We start from the raw sequence: 24,401 nt of genomic DNA, 5'->3' as shown, positions 1-24,401 counted from the left end.
CAGTAAATTATCAGCAAAACCTACAGTTAAAGGTCTCACTGACTTTTAATTTAATTTCATTGGTGCATTGTTTTCTCTCATTCGTTCTTCATAGTTTTGAAATGTACATAAGTGGTCTAAATGAGTTCCAAAATTCAGAGTGAAATGTAGTTAACATAATGAGTAGACCAGTTCTAATAAATTGTATGCATGGTAAAGCATTGCACTTATAATTACTGAATTATCAATTCTATGATTATTACAGAGCTGGCAGGCATTAGGGTTTCTGTATGCTTATGAACTTCCTTATCTAGGCAAGTCTTAACAGTCAGGTTACAGCTCACGGTTTGGAGGCATTAAAATAGCCCTATAGTGCATTCTCAATTGCAGATAAACAATATATTTTTTATTTTTATTAATTAATTTTCAATTAACAATCACAGCTTGTTAAAACTGATATCCTCTGAGATGACTGGAACCAGATCAGTTTAGCTCCACTGAATGCAATGACATTATAACTTATAATTGGGGTCGAGTTCTTTGCTCATATCTCCTCAGTTGTGAGAACTGTGGTTTCAAGGCATATCGTGGCTGTAGCTCATATACACCATCTTTTTATTCTTACAAGTGATAGCAAGTGGAAAGGAGAAACCACATACCCTGGGAAATTTGTATGTGAGATCATTGAGATGGAATAGGAAAGAAGAATTCGTCTTCTCTGCCCCGTAGTATTGAGACATAAAAGACTGACGTATATATAGCTTCTGTTTTCCGTAGTAGTCCAAAGGTTATATACGTATTTGTTTTATCACTAAGCGTTGTCTCACTGTGTTAAATGTTATACAAGCATAGTGAAAAAAATGGTGTTTAATATTTACCTTAATAAACTAGTTAATAAAAATATGTCCACTATTGAAACACGATACGGGGCCCTTGAATTTTGCTATTAGGGTCTTAATACTTTATCCATTATTCTGTTTGGTTTTGAGGTTATTTTTTTTTCTTATCCCTGGAGGAGAGGCTAGCGTTCGTCAGCTTACTCTAGCGTTATAGAAATTGGAAAGAATTCACATCAGAACTTCCCGAGTGGTTCTAATGCTAGAAACCTTGTCTTCTATATTGATTATCAAAGGGAAAGCAGAGATAATTGGATCGTATTTTACTGGTGCATGCTGTCACAGGAAGAGAGAGGCTGACAGCTTTTCAGTTTACAAAAGAAGTATAATGATATCCAAAAGTCTGGAATAAAGCTTGGCAAATTCATTTTTTGCATAGATGGGATTTCTGTATTTGCTACTTCAGTCTCTCTGATGGCAGTATCGTTTTCAGATTGTCAGTGTGTTTGAAAATCAAGATATCAGTATTAGAATTAAAGCTGTTTTAATAAAAATTAACAAAATTAATTTTAACTTTGCTTGCTTACTTACCAGATCAATGTTGATTTACGGTGGCTATTACAGCCATTCTTTCCTTTTTTTAATTTTAAATATATATGAAGTTTTCAGCCTAAAAAACTCAACAGTATCAGTCTAAAATTGACATCTTTATTGTTTTAAAATGAACAATCGCAGCAAATTTTTCAAATCACTATGATCTATTAATTTTTTATAATCCTATGAGCTATAGTATATATAACAACAAGTAACAGATCTAATTTAATTCAGGTATGTGTCATCTTTCAAAAAAGTAAGACCTATGTTTTTGATTCTAGATGTATGTGTAGTACCATTTGCACCTGATAAGCCCTCAGCTGTTATTCCTCGAAACTGCCAATTAAATACAGATGTGCCTCAAGTTACACAGTTGTTGAACTTGACTAAAATTCACAAGCCAGAAATAAAATGCAGGAGCCGTGCCTCAACAATGCAAGAAACAGGTATTCTGTTTTGTTAAAATACTGTGAATGTGATATGTACGTATAACAAAGATTACAAATAACAGACGTTTTTCTACAAAAGTACATGTTAAGAGTTCCAGAGACTTAAAATAAGACATCACAACCCTTGTGCAACCGTAATATCAGGCTCACGTAGACCCGTCTGTTCTGTAGTTTGAGATCTGTGTGCAGCCTGAACAATTCTAATTCAAGCACGGGATTTATAATAAAATATCTTTGAGGATTTGTCTTCTGAGTGCACAATCAAATATGGCTGTTTAATTCTTAAGATTTTAAGAGTGTATTTGAATGTTTTTGTTTTTAATACCAAAATTTTTATAACAACGTGGCCAAACGTAGTATACTCAGCTTATGCTCTGAAAAGAAAAATCCTATCTTACTGATGTCTCAGAATTATTCGAATGTCTCAGTAAACAGGAAAATAATAAAATACATAATTTAGACTTTGATAGGGTTGCGTATAAGAGATTTACTAAAGAAGCTGGGCAATCATTTGAAAAGAGACAAACTATTGAGCTGGATAAAAAGTAAGATACTGAAAGCAAACAGTAGGATCAAACTGTAAATTTTCATTATAGCTGAAGGCTAACAGCAGGAGGCCTCAGAAGTTTTGTACTCGGTTCTGCATTGTTTAGTATAGTTATGAATGTTCTGAAAAGAGAATGTGGGGAGCAAAATTTTCAGATGATACAGAGATATTAAACTATTTAGGAGTGGGACTTGAGAGAAGTCTAAACGTGTAAAATAGGCAATCCCTTATGTATTTCTTCATAGTCAGTAATACAGAGCAGATAACATGCCAGAAATGTCATACTTTGCTTAAGATGGAGTTTCAGTTTTCTATTTTTATTTCCTTTACCACTGTGCTGAAAAGTTACAAGTTTTGGACCACTCTGCTAGGTAAACGGGTAATATGATGGCATGTAAAATGCTTAACTTTGATACAAAGAACTGCTTGGGGGGGGAAAACGTGAAATACGGTTAAGCTTTTAAAGTGTCATATGACTCAAAAGTAGGTTATCATCACTGTAGCTATAGCTCAGTGGAATTCTCAGATTAAATAAACCTATAGTTTAAAAAACTTAAAATACAGGGTAGCAGGAAATTCAAGCATGTATGAAATGGAAAACGTATCAAACCTTAAAGTTAGTCGGTTGTGCATTATTATCTGAAATACTTTATACATTATCAGTTAACCTGTCTCAGAAGACCATTTGCAGACAGGGAGGGATTCCGAGAGGAGCAGCATGAAAGAAAAATTCTCACATGAAGATGCACTGAAAAGCTTAGAAGAAATTAGCTTAGGGGAGTTTATAAAATAATTAGTGATATGAAGAAAGTTGATAAAGAGCTGTTTTTCCTGGCTCGTGGCACAAAAGTAAGACATCATTTGATAGGATGGTACAGTTGATAATTAAAAACTGATAAAAGGAAAAACCTTGTTACACAGAATATGATTAAGATATGGAATCCACTGTCAAAATAAGCTGGTGAAGTAAGGATATTAGTACAATTCCAAAATGATTTGGATATTTATATGGGTAACAGTAATATCAATGGTAATTATACTTAATGACAGGAAAAAAAAAAAGGAGAAAAGAGCATCTTGTATTTTGGGATTTTGCCAACATTAGTGTAAAAACTGTGTGTAAGACAAATTATTTCTCAAATCCCTACTGAAAATTTCTTGTGCCATTCCAGAATGTTTTGGCTCTGGCTGTTACTGGAAACAGATGATTGGCCTATTCTAGTTCAGCACTTTATAATTGTTTAGATTTGAGAATATATGGCTATATACCTGCTATATATGGCTATATACCCAGCTTTTGCAGATTGAGAACCAGTAGAGACTGAACTGAAGAAACAGATGCCAAGATTTGAATGTGAAATTGCTTAAACAGATTAAGATCAGACAACTGACTTTTTTCCTAAAGTGTATTACTTCCTGTATGCAGTAAATTCAACGGACAGATTTATCTAAAGCAGGTGTTATTACACTTTTTAATATTTTGAATCAAAATATTATTTTTTTTTATTTTAAACAATTTTGTAATGAGAAAGATCTTCATTAAATAACAGCTATAGAATAGAAGACAGATAATTTCTGTTCATTAAAGGGGTTCTGTAGTTGTGGGAAGTATTCACAAACAAAAATCAGTAGTCTTTAAAATGTAATTTAACATAACAAAGTAGCGAAGGAATTAAAAATTTTAACTACGGACAGTCTTTCCTAGTTGAATCTTAAAAGCCAGTGGTTATAGTTTTGAATAAAAATTCCAGCTATCCCTGAAAATTTTGAAAGTTTTGTTGATATTTTTGGTTTAAAGTTTAAGGACACTGTGATGTATTGTAGTAAAAGATCATTTCAAGAAATCTTAAGTGAGCCTTTAATTATTTTTATATTGGGATTAGACATTCATCCGGAAACTTACACTTGAGTCCATCCGTTGTTTGGCAGAGTGTCACATATGTCCTAGCAGGCATGCGAAGATGGAATCTTATTGGATAGTATCTTCCATTTAATCTCATAAATACAAATACGCAAACTGTTTAGGTAGCATCTAACTGTACATCTTGCTCTGTTCAGGAATCTTTGTCTGGTGTCCTGTCTTAACCCTGATAAAATCAGTTGAAAGCAGCAGTAGGCTTAAAGGAAGATCTTTAGGGTGGTGTGTACTTTCACAGCCTGTCAGTTAAGTTCTAATTAGATATAAGCATGGAGGAAAATACTCTCTGGAACATTATAATGATCTAAAATATTTTCTCTACCACAATAGTACATTCAAATGCGTTTTAGTATTTGCTTCCAAAGCAGAAAAAAATGCATGGACATTGATTTGATTCTTTTTTTTCAATTGTTTGCTAATATTGGATTGCCGTAGTTTTTCCGAAATTAATAACATGCTGTGGCTTCTAAGTGAACGTTTAGAAGTCACCTCATTGAATTACAGCCTGTCCAAGAACAATGTTTTGAATGCTTTCACTGACGTTAATAAAGCCAGCATGTGTCTGGTAAGTTATTGCATCTAATTTGTCTAAAACTCCTTCCAGCTCCCTTATGAAGTAACGATGGATAGTCAATGTAGTAGCTATAGGAAGGATTTTTTTTCATTAATAGGACTTAATTTTAATTGAATCAAGTTGGTTATGGAAGTTGTTCAGTTCAGCTCACTAATGACAAGATGTAGTAGTCCACAAAGCACAAATCGAAACCAGTAATTTAGTTAAAATGAGTGCTTTGTTTGAATGAGTGCCTTCATTTCTAGGTTAGCAACATGAGTTTTTTTCTCACTCATGACAAAGAAAGGGCAGCCTTATTTCATTTAGACTCTATTCTTTGTATGTAAGATGAGGAACAAAATCTTAAACAAAATCTTAGCTGCACAGCCGAAGTGCAATAGAAGTATTGCCATTAGAAGTAGTGTTACATTTCTATTTCCGGATTTACCTCTGAAATACTTACGGTTTAGATGACTTAAGAGGATTTTTTTTCTACATGTAAATTGAAAAAAAACCCAAGCCAATAGTAGAAAATAAGTAAGCCAGTAGTTCAATTTGAATTTTCTTGCTCATGAAAGCAGTTTATTTTGTGGGGGAGAATTATGAATACATCATCATCAGTGAAAATAATTGTAGAAGTGGTGCTCTAGAGAAAAAACATACATTTTTATTCCCCTGTTTCAGTACTTCCTCATTCCTGGGCCTGTGACAAGTTTCTTACCTTCACTGTTTGAATTCTGTGGATGGTTGTTTCCGCTATTTGTATTAAAATGCTCTAGAAATACGTATGCAATGTAGTAACCAAAGATGTAAGATAAGTAAAATACAGTGAATTATAATTACTGCTGAAGTTCAATATTATAAAGAAAAAGACAAAAATATTTTGAATAAAATAATTGTTTGAGAACAGTCTGGATAATATGAGATGTCTTAAAATACTTTTCAAACATCTTTTCTTCTGTTTTTACCAGAATATAAAAAAAACAACTCATAAAGATTTTATCATCTGCATTTACCTACCATGCTGATTCTTTATCAAATTGTTAACTTTTACTCACTCTTGGTACACCTTATTGGTAATGGCAATCTCTGTCCTATGGCAGCTGAAAATAATAAGAGGTGTTTTTTTGTTTTTACGTGCAGTAAAGCCCTTGAAACATTTACTTACTTAAACTGGCTTCAGCTGTTTTATATGCAAGTACCACTACTGTAATAACTAAAAGACAAATAATATTTTTAGAGTATTCTTTCCCTACAAGTAATCAAGCCAAAATTCTGATGTGAAGTTTGATATAAGCTGGCTTTTGAAATAGCAGGGGAAACTGTGGAATTCAGCCTTTCAGTACCTGTCGTCAAAAATCAGTATTTTTTGGTGAGTTGTCAAAGTAAGAGGGACTTTAAAATTTCAGTGAGTACTATAGTGTCAGTAATATATCTAAACAGAAAAATGAATGTTTATTTAAGACTTTTGGTGAACCCTCATGTTTTACTATCCACGCTACAAAGATGTGTAGCCCTTAGTTATACAGTATAATGATGGCAACATCCCTGATCTCCATGAAAATGAAATGCCTTCAGCTTAATGTTCAATCTTCGTTTTTCGTGCTATGAACATAGCATAAGTTCTTCTGGACGTGTGTTTCAAAGTTCAGAGGTCAGGCCTTCTTGAAAGTAGAAGCTTTGGCGTGTTTAGTGCATTTTAATTGGAAGGAGTTCTTTTTATCTACTACACTTTTTGTTTATTTGATAATCAAAATCCCTAAATTATTTTAAATCTCATCTACTTTTAATTACACCTATTATTTCATTATGCCAGATGACTGTTAATGTGTTGATGTAGGTAATTAATTGCAATCAATTAATATGTTCATGAAGGGTGATTTTCATGCAAATCAGCTTTTATAATTGGAGCTAACAACGTCCCAAGGTAGTCAGCAAATTAAAGAAATTGATGTTAAACCAAGAGGGGTCACCTAATCTTGGGAAATGGCAGCTGTTAGCAGCAACCAAATGTCACACCATGAAGATGAGAAAAAGAAGGTGATGGCAGAAAAGGGCTTCTTTTGTGTTTATTGGTACTAGTAAATTGCAATATTTGGTGGCTGATGGTTGACCTTCTTTTTAATTTCCTTGCTGACATTGGAAGCAAAGATGACCTTAGTTCAAGATTAAACAATTCTGTGAAAAATGTTTAAGAGAATCTAAAAAATGTTTTGTTTCTACTTTATTGCTTTATGAAAGTGTCAGATCTCAAAAGTGAGATAGGAATTTACCATTTCAGTTACAGGCAGGAAAAAACCCTCAAACAGATTGTAAATTTTAGCTATAAATTAACGTGAAGATACCCTTGATTTTATCAGCTCCAGAAAGGACAATTCACTGACAATCTTGAAGAATCAAGAAGGAAGAAAAAAGATATTACATGCAATTCTGGCACATTGGTGATGAAATTATCTCCTTATATAATCATTTCACCCTCCTTCCATTTTAAGTTTTCCTCAAACTGTTCACCTGCGTTCTGTGTTTACTTTCCTGTTTTTAATTGCCTTGCAGACTGGTTTGCATTTTTCTGTGCTTGCAAAGCGTTATAGAAATATATATTTTAATTAATAAAAAAAAAATGCAGCAGGTAGAACATTTCAATGGGAAAAGTGTATGTTTGCAACATTAGGCCCCAATGCTGCTAACAGAGTAGCTTTAACAATGTCAAAAAGCAAATTGCACCTAAGTAATGCTCAGAAGAATCAGGCCCTGTATGAGCATGTAAGTCACACCTTAACAGTCTTGCCTCAGTTTTATTGTGTTATTTACTAATTAGAGTGTTTTTTTTCTTCCTGTTACAAGTTAGGTTTTCACTGAAGTTCTATACCAGTTATGCACAAGAAGAATTAGACTTTTGTTTATAAATAGCCCCGATATAAAATAACTCTTTAAAACAAATAGATTAGAAATATAGCTATATAATAGACTAAAGGCTTCTTGCTTCTAAATTGTGTTTTTGTTTTGAGCACTAAGATAGTGAACTCTGACCACATATTTAGAGGGGTTATGCTATAAAGGAAGATACGTTTTATGCATGTATAATATGTATAATTCTTTTATTTCTGTTGATTTGAAAAAGTATTAGTATTCTTTTTAGTTACTGTAACACATTTTTAAACCTATGATCAAGCTAAAACAATTATGTAAAACAAATTTGGAAATGTCTCTTGTTTATTTTTCTCAGGTCGCTCAATTAGTAGAAGACAAGGTAATATACGGAGCAATAGAACTCAGGATGTGTCACATATTGCATTTGGATCAAAGATCCTTGGGCCACCCCCACCTTCAAGCAGAAGAGTCAGCATGAGGGTATCTGGAGAGGTAAGGCATTAACTGTCACAAAATTAGTAGCACTTGTGTAGAGGAGTCTATCTCAGAACTGATGTGAGGCTGTATCGAGAGTACTGCGTTCAGTCTGGGCCCCCAATACAAGAAAGAGATTGACAAAATGGAGAATGTCCAGTGTGGAGGGCAACTAAAACGCACGGGGGCTGGAGCACCTGACGTACGAAAAGAAGCTGAAGGAGTTGTGTTTGTTCAGCCTGCAGAAGAAGAGGCTAAAGGAGAATCTAATTGCTCTTCTCAACTATGTAATGGCAGGTTACAGAGAAGACAGGGCCAAATTTTTGAGAGGTGAACAGTAACAGGATTGAAAGGATGAGAGGCAGCAGTTGCACTTTGCAACAAGGGAAGCTCTGACTGGATGTAAGGAAAAAGAAGAGTGGTTAAGTACTGGAACAGGGCCGCTGTGGGATTGTAGAATTTCCGTTCTTAAGACATTGAAAACTTGACTGAACAGGGCTTTGAGCAACTAGATTTAGTTTCAGCATTAGCCCTGCTTTGAGTGAGCAGTTGGACTAAAGGTCTGCAGAAGTCTTTTCCTACTGAAATTATTCTGTGATTTCTTACAGTTCTTATTTTTCTGAAATTTTTGTTAACATCTTACTGGGGTGTGGCATGGGTTTTTTTTCCATAGTGTAGATCATTTTCCCATAATTCAGAAAAGAAACTGTATTTAGAGACACTGTCAGTGGATGATAGCCATGTAGTAGCTCATGTGATGCTGTCAGTCACAATGCCAGGGAAAACAGTTGGTCTCACTGTGCTAGCAAGCAATGTGCAGGTGTTGGGAATCTGCTGAGGAGTATGAGTCCCAGTTTAAAAAACTTAAGAAGGGACCGGGCCAAAGGAAGTAGAAGGAGGTGCACTATTCTGTAGGAAGTCAACTGGAAGCTAAGAGGGAAAGCAAGATAGGGGTTTTCTTTAAAGAAAGGACTCCTTCTGAGGGATGGCTAAAATAGCATGATGTCTCACTAACTTTGGAAAATAAACTCAATTCAAAATCTGTATTTAGCTTTGAATATTTTGAAAGCTGTTACTTTTTTTTTTTTTATTAAGAAAATAATGTCTTTCAAGGTAACAAAGACTGTGGGGAGCCAAACTAATAGATCGTGCCAACTTCAAAGTTTAGAAGAGGGAACTGAAGTCCTACAAGATGTTGAGAGGTCAGAACTATCATTCTCACTGTGCAATGAATCTCTAGATCAAGGAGGCAAAGGAAATACTTACCAAACTGAAGATGTACATCAAAATGGTAAGGATCTAAAGTAAAAAATATATAAAGAGTTCACAAACTGCCAAAATTTTTGAGTAACTTCTGACTTTAGAAAGCTTTTTATCTAACTTGTTAATTACTGGATATATGTATATTAAATAATGGTTTACTCTTCTGTACGAGCTTGATTAAAGGCTCATTTTCTCAGCAGGTATTTTGTGTAGTAAGCTTTTGAGCCAGTGACCACTGCCACTTCCTAAGTAGCCACAGGGTGTACACTCCTTCCCTCATACTATGTATATAGCTGTGTTAGTGTAGTGCACTTGACACAGATCCTTAGTTGTTCTTGATCGTTTTGCAGGCTTCACGTCATCATTCAGCTTCATCTGAGAATTGTGTTATTTCATTTTAATTTTGTTTTAAAATATCTTGATCTCATAATTATTATATAGCCATTATTTTACCTTTTTTTTCTTCTACTGTTGCTTTTCCTCTCTAAAACCAACACAAGTGATTGGTATGGCTCTTGATAACGTAGCACATTTAAACCATTTTCTTCTGTTCTTTCTTCTTATAGTCTGTTCTTATAATTTCTATAGCTTGCCCTTTCTCCAAAGCCAATGTTAAGCTTTGACTTTCTTGTGATTGTTGTGTTCCTGCTGCCCCACAAGTTTCTCATACTGTTAGGAAGCTGTTTGCATCCTAGGAGATTGCTCCACATGCTGCTCTTTCAGGCCTCAAATGAGAAAAGTGCACAGTATGAGTTTTCACAAGCTTTCAGTCAGATTCTGGGTTATATTTCAGACTGGGCAAACCAGACCCAGAAAACTTCTGACAGTGGAACAGCAGATCTTCAGCTCCCTCCACCAGAAGCACCATCGACAGACAGGAACAGTCGTAGAAGATTATGTCTAAAAAATGCTGCCAAAACCACATGGGAGATAACCAATGGTATGATGCTCATTTTCTGTTATTTCACATCTCAGGTCTGTGTGGGGTAGGAGTCTTATCTGTTGTAAATTTCAAAGGCTTCTGAGGCAATTCACATAAAATATGAATGTCTGTGCTGCGGGGATTATGAAAATCAAACACCCTGCAACAGAATTGCTTTTTAGCATTGATAAAGATTTGCAGGATTAAGCAGAGTACGAGAGCAGTGAATGAATAAAAAAGAAAAATCTCATGCTCTCATGGTTAAAGGGATAGAACTAAAAATAATTTATTCTTTAAATCCCTATTACATTTAACACTGAAGACTCCAAACATTGGAAGTACTAGAGCTTTAACTTGTCCCAGGTAAGAGTTTAGGACTTCAGTTATGGTACTCACGCAATGTTAGGTTTGGGATTAGGGAATGTTGAAGTTCTGTGGTTAATTTTCTTCATTTTTTTTTATTCACAGAAAAGCAACTCAGTTTATCTTTTTTTCCCCTTTCTTACCTACCAAGCAAAAAGCTGTGGTTTTTTTTTTTTTTTATACGGTGTCAATCACCTTGCTCTGACTGTGTCTAGAAAGCATAACATTGTGGCAAAAATAGCCCTGGTGTCTGAAAAAGTAGCATTATTTTCTATGAAATGCATAGATATCAGCTTGCAAAGCAGGCATACTGCCCGGATATGCTCAGAATTCTCCAAAAGAATTTTCCTTCACGTTATGAGTTATTACCATTTTGTTTAATCTTTGGGATGTTTAGAAGCAATTTTTTGCAGCTCTACTATGACAGTGTTAGTGATCCATAATTGCTATCATGGATATCATAGTTCGGTTGAAACAAATGCAAAATGACTACATACGGGAATTTTGAGGATTCTGGGGCAGGAATCACTGTTTTGTATTGTTTTTTTCATCTAGAAAAGTGAGACCTATATCTAGTGCTAGAATTCCAGAAAAATGAATTAACGCTTGTTGTTTTATGTAGCTATAAGTGATATGAAGGGACAGAGACTTGGGACAGTGGACTGACACGTTTAAATGCCCTACTATAAAAAGAGAAGACAAACTAAGGAAGAAAGCTAGACATAAAGACTATCATTTTGCTGTTTGTGTATGTGATAATGAAAACACTGCTTTTTTGATAGAGGGATATGTTTGGATTCTGTTTAGTACTAATTGTGTACATGAGCAGATAAAGATACCAAATCAGATTGTAAGTTACTATTCTCCAAACATTTTTTCCCTTCATATTTTGTTTGCTTGGAACTGGTAGCTCAGTTTACAAATTTCAGTTTCTTTTTAAAACATGCAAGGTTTAACTTTACATAGCTGCCTTGATGGTGGTTGTGTTCTCCAGTAATACTGAATTAATCTGTTTTGAAGAGCTCCCCATAGGCAACCTATTCATTGGAGAAAAGTCTTCTGCTGTGCTTTATTCTGAACTTCTTCCAACAATGGTAGTTGGAAAAACTTGCCCTCAGAGAAGGATAAGCATTCTTTGAGAAAAGTTCACATTTTGTAATGTTTTAACATGTTTTAAGTGAAAGCGTATTTTGTACAGAAAGACATTTCCAGGTGTAGGTCACAAACATTTTCATGGATTGTTAATGAAAGATAAAATGTTCTTGTTGTGGTCACTGTGAATTTTGCTACTAACTTCAATATGAGAAGTTGGATTCGTGCCTCAGGAATTAAAAGGCAATCTGAAGAAAATCACTTCACATTTTTCTGATATCCAAAGCAGAGAATGCATATATTACTTTAAATTTTATTGGGTGAAGAGGAGGTTCATAGGTGAGTTTCCTTGTTACCTTAGAGAGAGCCACTGCTATTCATAATAATAATCTTTAGTTATAGAGCTCTCATGAACGTATCTTCTATAGGGGGAAAATAGAATGAGTGAGCATTGTTTATAGTATGCCAATCTTAATTATGATATGTTGAAACCTACATTAGAATGTTAGGCTGCAATTAGAAGCTCCAGCATAAATTTGTCTAGAAGAACTAATTAGATGTTTAGGTGATCATTCTTGCATTTATCTTGTTTGCTGCAATGTTGTGATTACATAGTAATTTCCATATTTTGCTAAGAAGATACTCCAAATTGTTCATTACAATTGACATGGAAATGCTGAGGTAAAAAAAATCCAGTGTAGTTTGTGGTTGAGAGATGATAGGATTTGATTTGGTCCAGAACACCCCATCCCTTTCACTTGTAGATTATTAACAAAATGCTACACTGACTACAGGTTACAGAAGTTACTGAGCTCCATAACCAGTGTAAAATGTTGTCTTTCAGTCTTACAGACTTTCATATCTTCCCCCTGCATATTACCTTATGAATAAGTACTGTAATACACAAGCTAATTATGTTTGCATTGAACTTACTCTTATACCAAGTATATTTCTTCAGCATCTCTGGAAACTAATATTGTTCTTTACAGAGAAGGTTAGGCTGAAAAAGCAAAAATTTAAGGTTAAATACTGTACAGACACTAAATCTTTTAAACTAGGTCTTTATGCTTCTGAAGTGCTTTTGATTTGGGTAAAGGTACTATTATTTTACTAACAGTGCTGGATAGAGTGAGGTATAGAAGTTCTGAGATGTCTGTAGCAGAACCAGGAGTTGGAGTCAGGAATGTTTAGGCATCTAATCATCTCCTCTTCTCTCACTACTTGAAAAAAATGGTTACTGAAGATTTCATTTTCATATTTTGATACTTCATTCAAAATTGACTTAAAATCACAAAAGCTGAGTGGTTTAACACATTTCTGCTTCAGAATTCATTACAAAATGTTATCTATAATGACCTCTGCAAATTAAACAGCAACAAGCAGTTTGGAGCCATTCTAGAATGAGAGAAGAATGGGTGAGGCTGCAGTTAGATGAGCTGGTTGTTATTAGGTCAGTAGAACATAATAAAAATTAAGCCAAATGCACTTAGGCATTACCTGTGTAGATCTTTCTTTGGTGGTAGTTTTGATTTAAGCAGTACGCTCTCCTGTCCTTTCATTCTCATTTCTTTTGACATACAAATGAGCAGGTTCTGATGAAGTAGGTTGTATACTGAGTATATAAACGTACCATAGGGGACCAGTTACAATGGTCTGAACCGTTAGCCTTTGAAAACTCTACAAATATAGTGTGGCACATGTCAAATCTAATTCTGTGATGGGGAAAAAGACTTTCTGAATATGGGAGAAGTGTATGTCATGCATCTTGATCTTAGACAAGCCACTGACTTAGTAAAACATGCCTAGATGAAACTACAGAAGGGTGGGTGCAAAACTTATCAGAAGACTGCAAAGTGCTGAGAAAGGAAAAACTGCAAAACAACAAAACTGTGTGAGCAGCTGTTTTGAGATTTGGGCAAGTGCAAAGGACTGGATCACAGTATGAACATACATCATTTATTGCATATCTTGGCAAAAAAAAAAAAAAGGAGGAAAAAAAAAAGCAAATGTCACCTTAGGAATTATTTGTTTATAAAAAAGTAGAGTAATTTTAAAGACATGCAAGGTACTGTTTTATAGTGTTTGTTAGCCTGTGTACTATCTTTAGTTTCAGAAAAAGAGTGCAAAATGTCACAGGACTGTTTTTTTGCAAGGAAAATTTAAATGAGAAAGTGGGGAACACTTGCTAATTAAAAAGTATTACGTGTAGCATTACCACTGTTAGAAGGTTTTCAGAATAGGATAAACTAAATTGTCCTAAATAGTTTAGCTATAGTTGTCTTGCTTTGAGATAGGGGAATTGACTAAATAGCCTAAAATCCTCTTTCAAGTCTGTCTTAGGATGTCAAAGGAAGTTCTAATACTACAAGAGATGTATTTTATCACTAGGAAACTTTGATTTGAAAATTTAATTTATAGCTGCAATCACTCAAGAAATTAAAATCTTTTATACACAGCACCTTCTGCTCTCAGTAAGCATGTTTAATGATTAAACACAGTGGGCATAACCACCAATATGTCTTGATGTAACTGCATTTCAAAAATTATTGATGGTATGGATTGATTCTGTACATCATGACAGGAAAACAAACTGGTTAGCGTTTTTCATTTAAACCTCTGTTCTTATGTTTAGATAAGAGCCAAGACAATGCTTTTGAATGTTTCTTCCTTCATTTCCCTGTGTCTATGCTTCATAATTATATTATAAAACTATATTCATAAAACTATATTTTGCCTGAAAGTGTGGTCTCCAACCACATTTTATTTTCCCATTTGGCAAATAGTTCAGCCTGATCAGTGCATGCACATCAAAGAATGTAAATCCCAGACAGTTAACATGTGAAAACGCACATAACATGTTTCAATTTCACTATAAATGCTCTGCTTTTCAAGAGATGAAATTTTATTTCTCTACACTGCCTGTTCCTTGAACACCGTTCATGATGTGAATGCATATGTTGTCTTAGCCAGGTAAGTACTGAAGATACTTTTTTTGTTTTGAAAATGCAGTGAATTGAAAACAATCTGTGAATATCTTCAGCAGAAACAAAAACTTGATATTAAAGTCTATCAGATAAAGATTTAAAATCGTATGACTGGGACCAAAGCCAAACAAATCTAGACTTAATGTAAGGTAAAGGATTTTTTCACAGAGTGATGAAGTATTGAAACAAATGCCAGTACTTACAGAGAGTTCTCTGTTGCTAGAAGTTTTTAAATCACAGCTGTGTGTTTTTCTCAAAAAGATACTGGATCATACGTTGTTGCTGAACATGAGATGCTGCTGAACATGAAACACTGCTGCTCTGTGTAATGGCAATAGAACAAAAAAGGGCCATCACAGAAGTTCTTTCCAACTTGAAAAACTTTATATAAACACACTCCTGTAAGAAGATACTTGCATCTGCAGGCATCTGGAAAATTATGGAAAATTACAGTGGACCTTGGAAAAGAGAATTAGAAACGTTCTAGCCTGTGCCTGTTTAGCATCCCTAGTAGCTGAGGAAGAGATCTCTTTAGATACAGGAGAGTTGTCCAGCCAGGTGAGGTGAAGTTTGGGGAGGGATGGCATTTTTGTGGCATTTTTGCAGGCCACATGCAGCACTTTCTGGAGTCACAGATGTGGCAGCATCCTCAGGGCCAAAGACATTCAAAACAATTTAAGGGTTGGTGGGTCGGATTCCTGTCAGAATAGCTGAAAGTTCATAGCTGGTTGGGTAGACTAACTTTAAAATACTGATCTAGGGCAAGATAGTTTTTAAACCATCTTAGGTAAGAAAATCAATTGCAAAAAAAAAAAGTCCTCGAGTCCTTGTTCTTAAGCATCCTAATGTTGCATTCAGCTTCATGTGAAAGTTTATAAAAAGATTTCTCCTGTATCATTTTTTTGTAGAGGGAAATGATTTCTTCAAAAATGCAGGTCTCAAAATATATATTATAATGAAAACGAAAACTGAGAAATACAAATTCATGATTAATGCTGGAGATATGCAGGCTGAAGAACAGTGTTTTCCTCTTAATGCTTCACTGTAGTTTTATTCAGATGCAACTTTTCACATAAAATTCCAATTACTTGGGTAAGAAAAATATGTTATCAAATGAGTGTGAAGCAATCTTGAGTGATCAAGGAAAGGAGGATTCTGCACTGGTGTCCTCCTTTGAAAACACTAGCAGTTATTGATCAGGAAAAAAGGTGAGGTTTACACAGAAAAAGAATGACTCAAAAGCTTCGCGTACTCACTCATTTCTTATGGCTCCTGAAAAAATAGTCCAAAATATATGTAAAAATAAATGGCATTACTTACGTGTCCATCTTAAAAGTCTTACAGTCTTCAAAAAGGAAGATGAGATATCTATATAGTTACAAAACAGACTTTTTTCATGTTTATTAGGCAATAGTGTGTTAGATTACTTTAAACTAGCAGGATTGTCTGACATAAAAACAGATTACGTGAAAAGCAGTGGGGCTTGTAATGATAAGTGGTCTTCATGTAAAGGCTGAAAAATAGTCTGACCTGCAACAAGTAGTTGCAAACCATGAATGCAAAAGATGTGTATTCACAAAGTCCCTGCTTTTGGCCTGGTTCCCTGTGCAAACTACCATTGTAAGTGTTAACTACAGTGTGGTAGCTTCACTACCAGCTCCCATAAACCAGAGATTTCACAGCAGCCCAGGAAGAAGGCAACTCTTTCTCCTGGCATTCTCATTTTTCTCCTCCTTTTTGTTTCCTCTATGGGAGTTCAGAAAGTTTTTGTCCCAGGTAAAGCTGTTGATTCTGCCTGAAGTGATAATTATTTCTATATAGGAAACTAAGAAGGAAGAGTTAAATACCATTGTAATCTTACTGTCTTTTGTGACAGGCATTTAATTATTGCAGTGCTACTTTATTGTTATATTTTTACTATTTTCTATTGAAGTTTTTTTAATATAGTTGATAGTAGCTTTGTTTTATGGAGACAGAAATTTCAAGATCTAGTGAATAATCCACACTACACTACCTTTAATGAAGATAACGGAGTATTGCATACTTGAGCAATTCTCCTTTTCTCAGATGCTATTTGAGATTGGCTTTGATCAATCAAATTGACATTTTTTTCTGTACCATCATTCCAACTGGTAAAATATAACAGTGAGAGTATAAAAACGGTCTTTTCTTATTTATCTGGTGCACTCAATCTTTAAATCCATTTCTGTAGTTTATTGTTTGTTTTAAAATTGGCAGATTAGTACAGCCTGTATGCAGGGAAACCTGGTGAAACAGATATCTTCATGCATATTTCATGTCAAGCTATTTTTCAGCAGAGCTGTAGTTTGAAATTGAGATTTAAACCATAGATTCTGGACATAAAAGAAAGTGTAGAATTTCAGCAATAAAGAAGCAGCAGATTGCAATATTATAAGCTTTCTGCTTAGGTTTTTTTTTTTTTAGAAATTACCAGCCACAAAAAACAAAATACGCAAATTGAATAAAATTATGTTTTCCTAGAATGGAATTCAGTTGAACAGTATCAAATCTTAATAACTGAATAGTTTCAGATTTGCAAATTGCAGGCTTGCGTGTTACATATTGTGGCCTGCACGTTCTTTGAGCTGGAATGGGGAATCATTTTGATTGACCTAAAAGCAGCAAGGTCTCTTTCGTTACATCCTTGTCACTTTTCCAGATACGTAAAACTGATACAGAAGAATGTTTCTATATAACAAAACTTACTTTGCTGTATGACTTTCAGAGAGCAAGAAAGTGTTTATTATAAAATACGATTTACATATTTGTCATTAAAGTAAACATTTTGCTATGCATGGCAATAATTTTATTACCTTTTGCTAATTTCAGATGAATGGGTGTTTCCAGAAATTGTCAGTGAGACTTTTCATTTGGACAAGGGTGGGCAGTTTGTAACTACTCAAGATTCAGCCTGCCCTAATTTAGTCTCACCACAGAATGCCACTGAAGGCAATGAAACAGGTGATGACCAAGTGACTCATAAAGACGTTTTCACATTTTCATCAAGACCTCGGTCAGCTTGTCATGGAAAGTCTCCAGATATGTCACCAGAAGGTTGCATTTTCCCTTTGGATTTGAATCAAGATGGTAATTTGGCTCTAGGGGAAACCCAAAGTGAAGATAACTTTCAAGGAACTGACAGCAGTGAAGAGGTAGGCCACTTTGTACACGTAATCCTTGATAAAGTAGTCTTCATCCTAAAACTCCTAGGATGAGATTCTGTCTTCAAACCAGACAGAATAAATCATCTTTTCCCCATATAGCTACGGGCAGATTTGTCTTTGTCAAGTTGCTGTGTCTGAGTGGATGCAGGAGTGAAAATGCAGGTAGTTCCCTCTGTAACAAGTGGACAAAAGAAACCTGCCACTCTTCTCAGCCCCTGCGCCACGAGGGTGAGGGAGTATAGCGCATCCTTACAACAGGAAAGATTTTAGAAAAACCTGCATCCTAGACTTGAGTGAGTGAGAAGTATGTCCAGTATACACAGTTGAGCAAGAGTGCAGTAAATAAAGGCTTCACTGTGCGTTCTAAAACCGTAAGTAGGGACTGTTTTGCTCAGCAGCATTATCAAAAGTGAATTAAGAAAATTCAACTGTTTAGTTTTATTTGATGATCAGTATTTCTGCTTTACGTCTTTTCTGAACTGTGTGTCATCACAGACTTTTTCTTTTGCGATGTGGAAATCTTTCAATAAAATTAATAAAGGAAAAGAAATGATATTTTTTAATAAAAATATCAGTTGATACTATATAAAAATGTAGCAAATTGTCAATTCACTGAATAGTTGCATTGGATCATTACGGTAACTGATAAGAGTTTCCACCTGTATTAACATTCTGGTGTATTTAAGTTTTAATTATAAAAACTGTTTCTTATCCTTCTAATCTGTTTCTCAGAGCTGAGGAATGAAGTGCAACTGAGTTGCATGATAACAAGACAGATTAAACTTAACAGAAATACTGTTCCTTTCTGAGAAACCATATTGCTGCTGCTAATTATAACAAGTAGAAATTCTCTTTTCTCATGGCTGTGGAGTATTTTCCCTGTTTGGGGAGGAGGAAGGGGACACCTAAATCTATGGGGCTTCATTTCAAACATGGTTCCAGAATTTCTGGCTTAAATCAGTTATAGTTGGGCTAATAAATCATGAACAGTGCTATATATGATATTTAGGTTTAGAACTCTTCAGATTTCAAAGAATTTTTGTCAGTTATGTTCATGAAAAGTCAGTAGGGTTATTCTTGATGATAGAGTAAGAAAATATTTCTTTAACATAAATATTAGGGAAGTTTCCCAGCACTGTCCCTTGCCCCTTGCTCAGTTATAATACTTTCCAATTTGAAATTTTCTTTTTTTTTGGGGGGGGGGGGGGGGGGGGGAGGGGATAATTGAAGGCTGTTGTAAAGGTAGGTCTCCAAAACAGTGTAAAAAATGGCAAGTCAAAATTTTCCAAAAGGCACAATTGTTAAACAGTGAAGTGCCCTATCTAAACTGATTTTAATTTTTATTATGTAAAGTAAAAACTCTCCTTTGGTCATGTGCCAGAGGTACTCTAGAGAACAGACTTTGATTCATTCATTATCTTTTGACAAAAACTACATTAAATCATATCAGCATTGTAGCTGGAAATGCTTTACACTTATAAAACTAAAAGATAATTACAGTAAAAAAAATTATGGCATGCTAACAAATTGTCAGAGCTTTTAGCTCAGTCTAACTACTATATTAGTAATTCATAGTTAAGGTTTTTTTCCTGTGAAATAAGTCACTGAACCAACAAATTTAGCAGTCATATTTTGCCTACGTTCATCCTCATTTTGGTGCAAATGTATTCCGTGTTGCTTCTCGAAGTCAGCTTTACACTGATATTCTGGATATTCATTCAGTATTCAAATCATTCTCTACTTTGTATTACTAAAAAACTAGAAAACAATTTTATATGAGGCACTAAAAATACAGGAAAGAGGATCCTGGAAAAGCCATGGGAGCTAAACATAAGACTACTGACTTAACAGCATCTATTTAAGATATCTTTGCAAAATCACCAAAATTCTTTAGCCCAACCATAACATATTCCCCCAATTTACTTAACTTATGTGACAAAATATTTACTTGCTTAAATTGTGTTAATCTTACCTGCTGAAATAAATTCCATTGTTACAGGTTTTCACTCTATTGGTCTTTCCCATGGTCCTTGATTGTATTCCAGCATTCTTTGAAATTCAAATGCATTATGTTTAGATACAACACTCTTGAAACTAAAGAAAAAACTCAACCTACAACTAAAATAATTGCATGTGAGCATAAATTGCCTTCCTTCTGGGAAAATATAAGTGAAACTTTTGGTTATTTATGGAGGAAAAAAAAAAAGATTTTTCCTATCTTTGAAGTTTAAATATCTCAGACTGGGAAAGAAGTCAAAAGGTGCCAGAAATTTTGTTTGGTTTTTTTGAAGTCACTGCATTATGAATTCTAAAATGACAGTAAAAGGGATCAAGTCCCAGTTTCATCCCAGACTAATTTTAAAGTTAGTGGAGCTGCAAAGGAGCATTATGTACTTTTTGACTAAAGCTGTAGGAAAGCAGTATTTTCTATGAATAGATACTTATTAAATTGTAAAATATATGAAACAGACCATTGTTGCGCTTCACAATAAATTTCAAATAAGTGAACGTTGACTCCCTTTACATTGCGTGTGCTGAAAGCTGTTAAGATGTGCACAATACTTATGCTAGGATTATATCCTTTATGTAACTTTTCTTTCAACTTGCAAACTGAAAACAGCAGTCACTTATAAATTCCCTTCAGTGGCAACTGTTTAGTCACTGAAATAGTTAAATGCTGTTATTCAATTATCGGCATCAAAAGATCAGTAAAGGATAAAATTGCTTCTTCTTTTGGAATCGTTTACCATCAAATAGCTTATTTAATAATTATATAAATGTCCATGTTTTCAGCCCAAACTTCTGTCAGAGACTTAATCTAATTAAATGCTGACATGACACGCTTACAGATTCAGCCAAACCCAGAGCGAAAGCAAGAACTCTTGCTGGTTACAGGAGCTGTGTGACTCCGGTGTGACTGCAGTGTCACACAGTGCTATCAGAAAATTATGTTTTAAGTGGCACGTTCATCTGTGAAGACTTCAGTGAAGAAATTGAGAAATGTTCTGCCCTTAAATGATTCAAAGAGTAAAGGAATAAAATTAAAGAAGATAATGTGCCATTAAAAGACTGACGGGCAATTTCACTCTGATACCTCAGTATTAGGGCTCTGCCTTCCAAGGGACTATATCCCATCTGCTCCGAGTAGGTGGCCCTTTAGAGTCATTAGAATCATCTTAAAATTACAGCCCAGCAAGAGTAATCCGTTTTATGTATCCAGAAATTATTGTCCACCTGCCCATCTGCATGTCCTTACAAGGAATGCAGTACAGAGGCGCAAATGCTAAGTCCTCAGGGAAATCATTCTCATCTTCGGTACACATATGCTGTGCTACAGTTCATCAAGCAAACTTTACTGTTGTTTTGGCATCATTTCATGATTGAATATTTAACAAACAAATTATTCTAGAACCTAAATATTTTTGGCTGAAGAGACATGGAAAGGTGGGTGGGATTTAAGTTGTAGACAAATCAAGGTGACGTTTTTGCCCCCAATGCATGAAAATAATGCAGTATTTTCTGTAATAATCTTCCATACTAAATTAGGTTAATTTAAGGTGGGCTTCCAGCAAAGATTTTAAAATAACTCCATGCCAAGTGAAAACACTGGAAAAAGAGAGAAGCATGTGCTTGTATTTCAAGGAAATTACTATGTAGGGAAATAAAAAAAAAAAAATTATAACTTTCCAAAATGTGTATCATTTTAGTGTTAATAAAAATTGAATGAACTAAAACAACACAAAGTGTTTATAAACTTGATGACGTTTCATGTATTTGTAAATTTCTTGTTCTGACTGAAATGTGCAGCAAAAACAAGCATTGTAGAAAGGGCTATATCAGTGTACCTTTATAGAAAACATAATGTAAATTCATTGCTCCCTTGTTTTTTGCATAACAGTAGCAGTCAGTGATATCTTAATAAATAAATTCAACCTTGCTTGTTCCTTCTTATATATGTAGTCTTATCTAAAGTGCTAGAAAACACATTAGATCCATGAAGCGGTGCTGCAATATTTCATAAATTAAAATTAGATAATTTATTCAAATAATTACATTCAGTGAGTTTACTCTTGGAATCAAAAATATGCTTTATTAACTTTTATATTCATTCTTAACTCCCTTGAACATACCTAACTTAAGCGTGTGCTTAGGTGCATGCTGAATAGAGACTATAGTCTGTAAGAAAAAAAAGAAGACGTATTTCAATTTTATGTAAATAATATACATTATTGTTATTTGGTTTTCTCAAATCTTTTAGGATGAATCAAGAAGACTGGAACTTCTGAAGGCTACATAGCGTGTCTGTGGTTTTTTTTCCATTTTACTCATTTTCCCATGTTGCTAAGCTTATTTAACTCATCCTCAGTGTAACCTTCGTTTCTTATACTTCCAAAAACGATGCTAGAGGATAAAATAAGAAATTAGTCTTCTGTATAGATGGAGAAATTGAGCCTTTTTGAAGTTTATAGACTAAGAAGATAAAAGAAACCTTCCTATCAAAATATCTCCAAATGTATTCCCTGCTTCTATTTTTTGCATCAGCACTTTTGAGGTCTTTTTGCAGCTCACCTACTAGTCAGTTCATAAAATATCATAACACAAAATAAAAAGCAAAACTTTGTATCCTGAGTACCCTCTATTATAAAAGTATTAAGGAGCAGTAACTGATAGCTGTGCTTTTCCCTTTCAAGTAACTGTACCCATTTTACCTGCTTATCTTACAAAGAAGCTTCCACGGATGAGTTGAGGGTATAAGTATTTTAGTTACAATGTATTTTTGTTTTATGTTAACAGAAAATCTATATATGCTAATAGGGAAAGTCTTAATTATATAATTGTATTAGTGAGCATAAGAAACTTGATTCATGGGATGTTTTGCAGATACATTATTCGGAGCATAAATATAAGGCTAATAAAATAAGTTCCAAAATTCTGAAATGGTATTCCAGTAACATGCAGAGGTGTGCAAAGTGACCTCAGCGGGAATATTCTTCATGTTTGAGTTCAAGATGTTATCGGAAAGTATGGAATACCATCCTTTTTGATAGAAAGACACCACTGTCATGGGCTTTTTCCTTCCTTTTTGTTGTGCAGTTGTTACAAATTTTATTTAAATGATGATTATCATGTAACCACAGGTTTGAGAGGTTTCCAGCATTCTAAGTTGGGGAAAAAAATTTGGGCCTATGTTTTGAAATGTGCAGTGGCTTCTCCCCTCCCTCCCTTTGGTTCCCTACTGAAGTAGGAGAAATATGTTTATGGTATAGTCAGGTTTGTGCGTTTGTTGCCGGCAAGAGCAGATGGTTCTCAAAATCTTTGCAAATTTAGAATAAAGCTGTACAAATTAAAGAGCCATTTTGAAACGTTAAGGTTAAGTGTTTTGCATAAAATAGTATTGTGTGATGAGGAGAGGAAATCACTGATGCTTTGTTTCCTAAATTTAGGGTGACAACAGTGAATTCATCCAGGGTGCTGAGTACCTTGAGACCAGCCACAGCAGGCAAGGAGCATCTGATTCAGCAGTTTTTAAAGAGATCCCATTAAAGAGAATGTCATGGAAAAATGAATGCTGGAAGAATAAGGGACACAGCAAATACAACCTCAAGGAAACTGTATTGGCAAAACCACAGTGTTCTGCTATGAAAAAAACAGATTCTGCTAACTCTCAGAGAGGCTTAATGCCTACCCTTTGTCTTTCTCCAACTGGAAGTAAATCAGAATTCTTTAGAGTAATTCCAAGTGCATCAGAAAAACCTGACAGATCTGAAGGAGTGTTTGGTCAGTTGCAAACATCAGTCAATAAAAAGTCTATGAAGAAAATCTCTAGAGAAAATTCTTGTATGACAACAGAGACTTGTGTAAGTGATTTTACTTTAAAATTAAATGAGTAGATTGTATAAATAGAGGAGCTGTATTAAAAGCCCATTTGCAAGAAGTGAGAAATAGTACACGTCTTACAGATACGTTCCAGGTTTATCGTAACAGTATTTACCAAGCTCAGTCTCCTGAAAGTTTTGTTTTGTAGTTTTTTGTTGCCCATAAAATAGTACTTCAGATAAAGCAGAAATCACAGAGGTTCATAAATAAAACAGGTGTAATCGAGCAACTCCCATTTTAGAAATGTATGCACTAGAAATGCATATGTAATTTTGGGCTGAAAGGCTACAGAAGAAAATTGATAGACTTTCAATAACTGTATTAAAGAGGGACCATAGAAAAATGATTAATCTATGTACTTCATAGTCTGTCTGCTGCAGTTAGGAAAAACAATAAATTATGTGACTGAAGGCTAGCAGTAAGGCTGTGTGACATTGGCTGAAGTGCCAGGCTGCTGTAGGAACTGTTACGTTTACCAGTGTTGTTTTATCCCC

General features: G+C 34.6%; 1 protein-coding gene across 12 annotated transcripts in view; it reads left to right on the top strand.

Annotated features, from left to right (window-relative positions):
- Window positions 1-24,401, top strand: part of CFAP20DC (CFAP20 domain containing) — a 95,732-nt gene that overhangs the window by 36,321 nt on the left and 35,010 nt on the right. For all 12 annotated transcript variants that reach the window (XM_068907186.1, XM_068907183.1, XM_068907187.1 and 9 more), the window contains 6 exons: window positions 1,691-1,855; window positions 8,103-8,239; window positions 9,335-9,512; window positions 10,278-10,424; window positions 17,696-18,018; window positions 23,475-23,888. In XM_068907186.1, the coding sequence (XP_068763287.1) occupies window positions 1,691-1,855; window positions 8,103-8,239; window positions 9,335-9,512; window positions 10,278-10,424; window positions 17,696-18,018; window positions 23,475-23,888 (1,364 nt within the window). The remainder of the gene's footprint in view (window positions 1-1,690; window positions 1,856-8,102; window positions 8,240-9,334; window positions 9,513-10,277; window positions 10,425-17,695; window positions 18,019-23,474; window positions 23,889-24,401) is intronic.

This window comes from Struthio camelus, chromosome 14 (genome assembly GCF_040807025.1).
Source record: "Struthio camelus isolate bStrCam1 chromosome 14, bStrCam1.hap1, whole genome shotgun sequence".
Taxonomy (NCBI): domain Eukaryota; kingdom Metazoa; phylum Chordata; class Aves; order Struthioniformes; family Struthionidae; genus Struthio; species Struthio camelus.
Note: the sequence above shows the minus strand (reverse complement) of the source record. Positions and strands in the feature narration are given on the sequence as shown.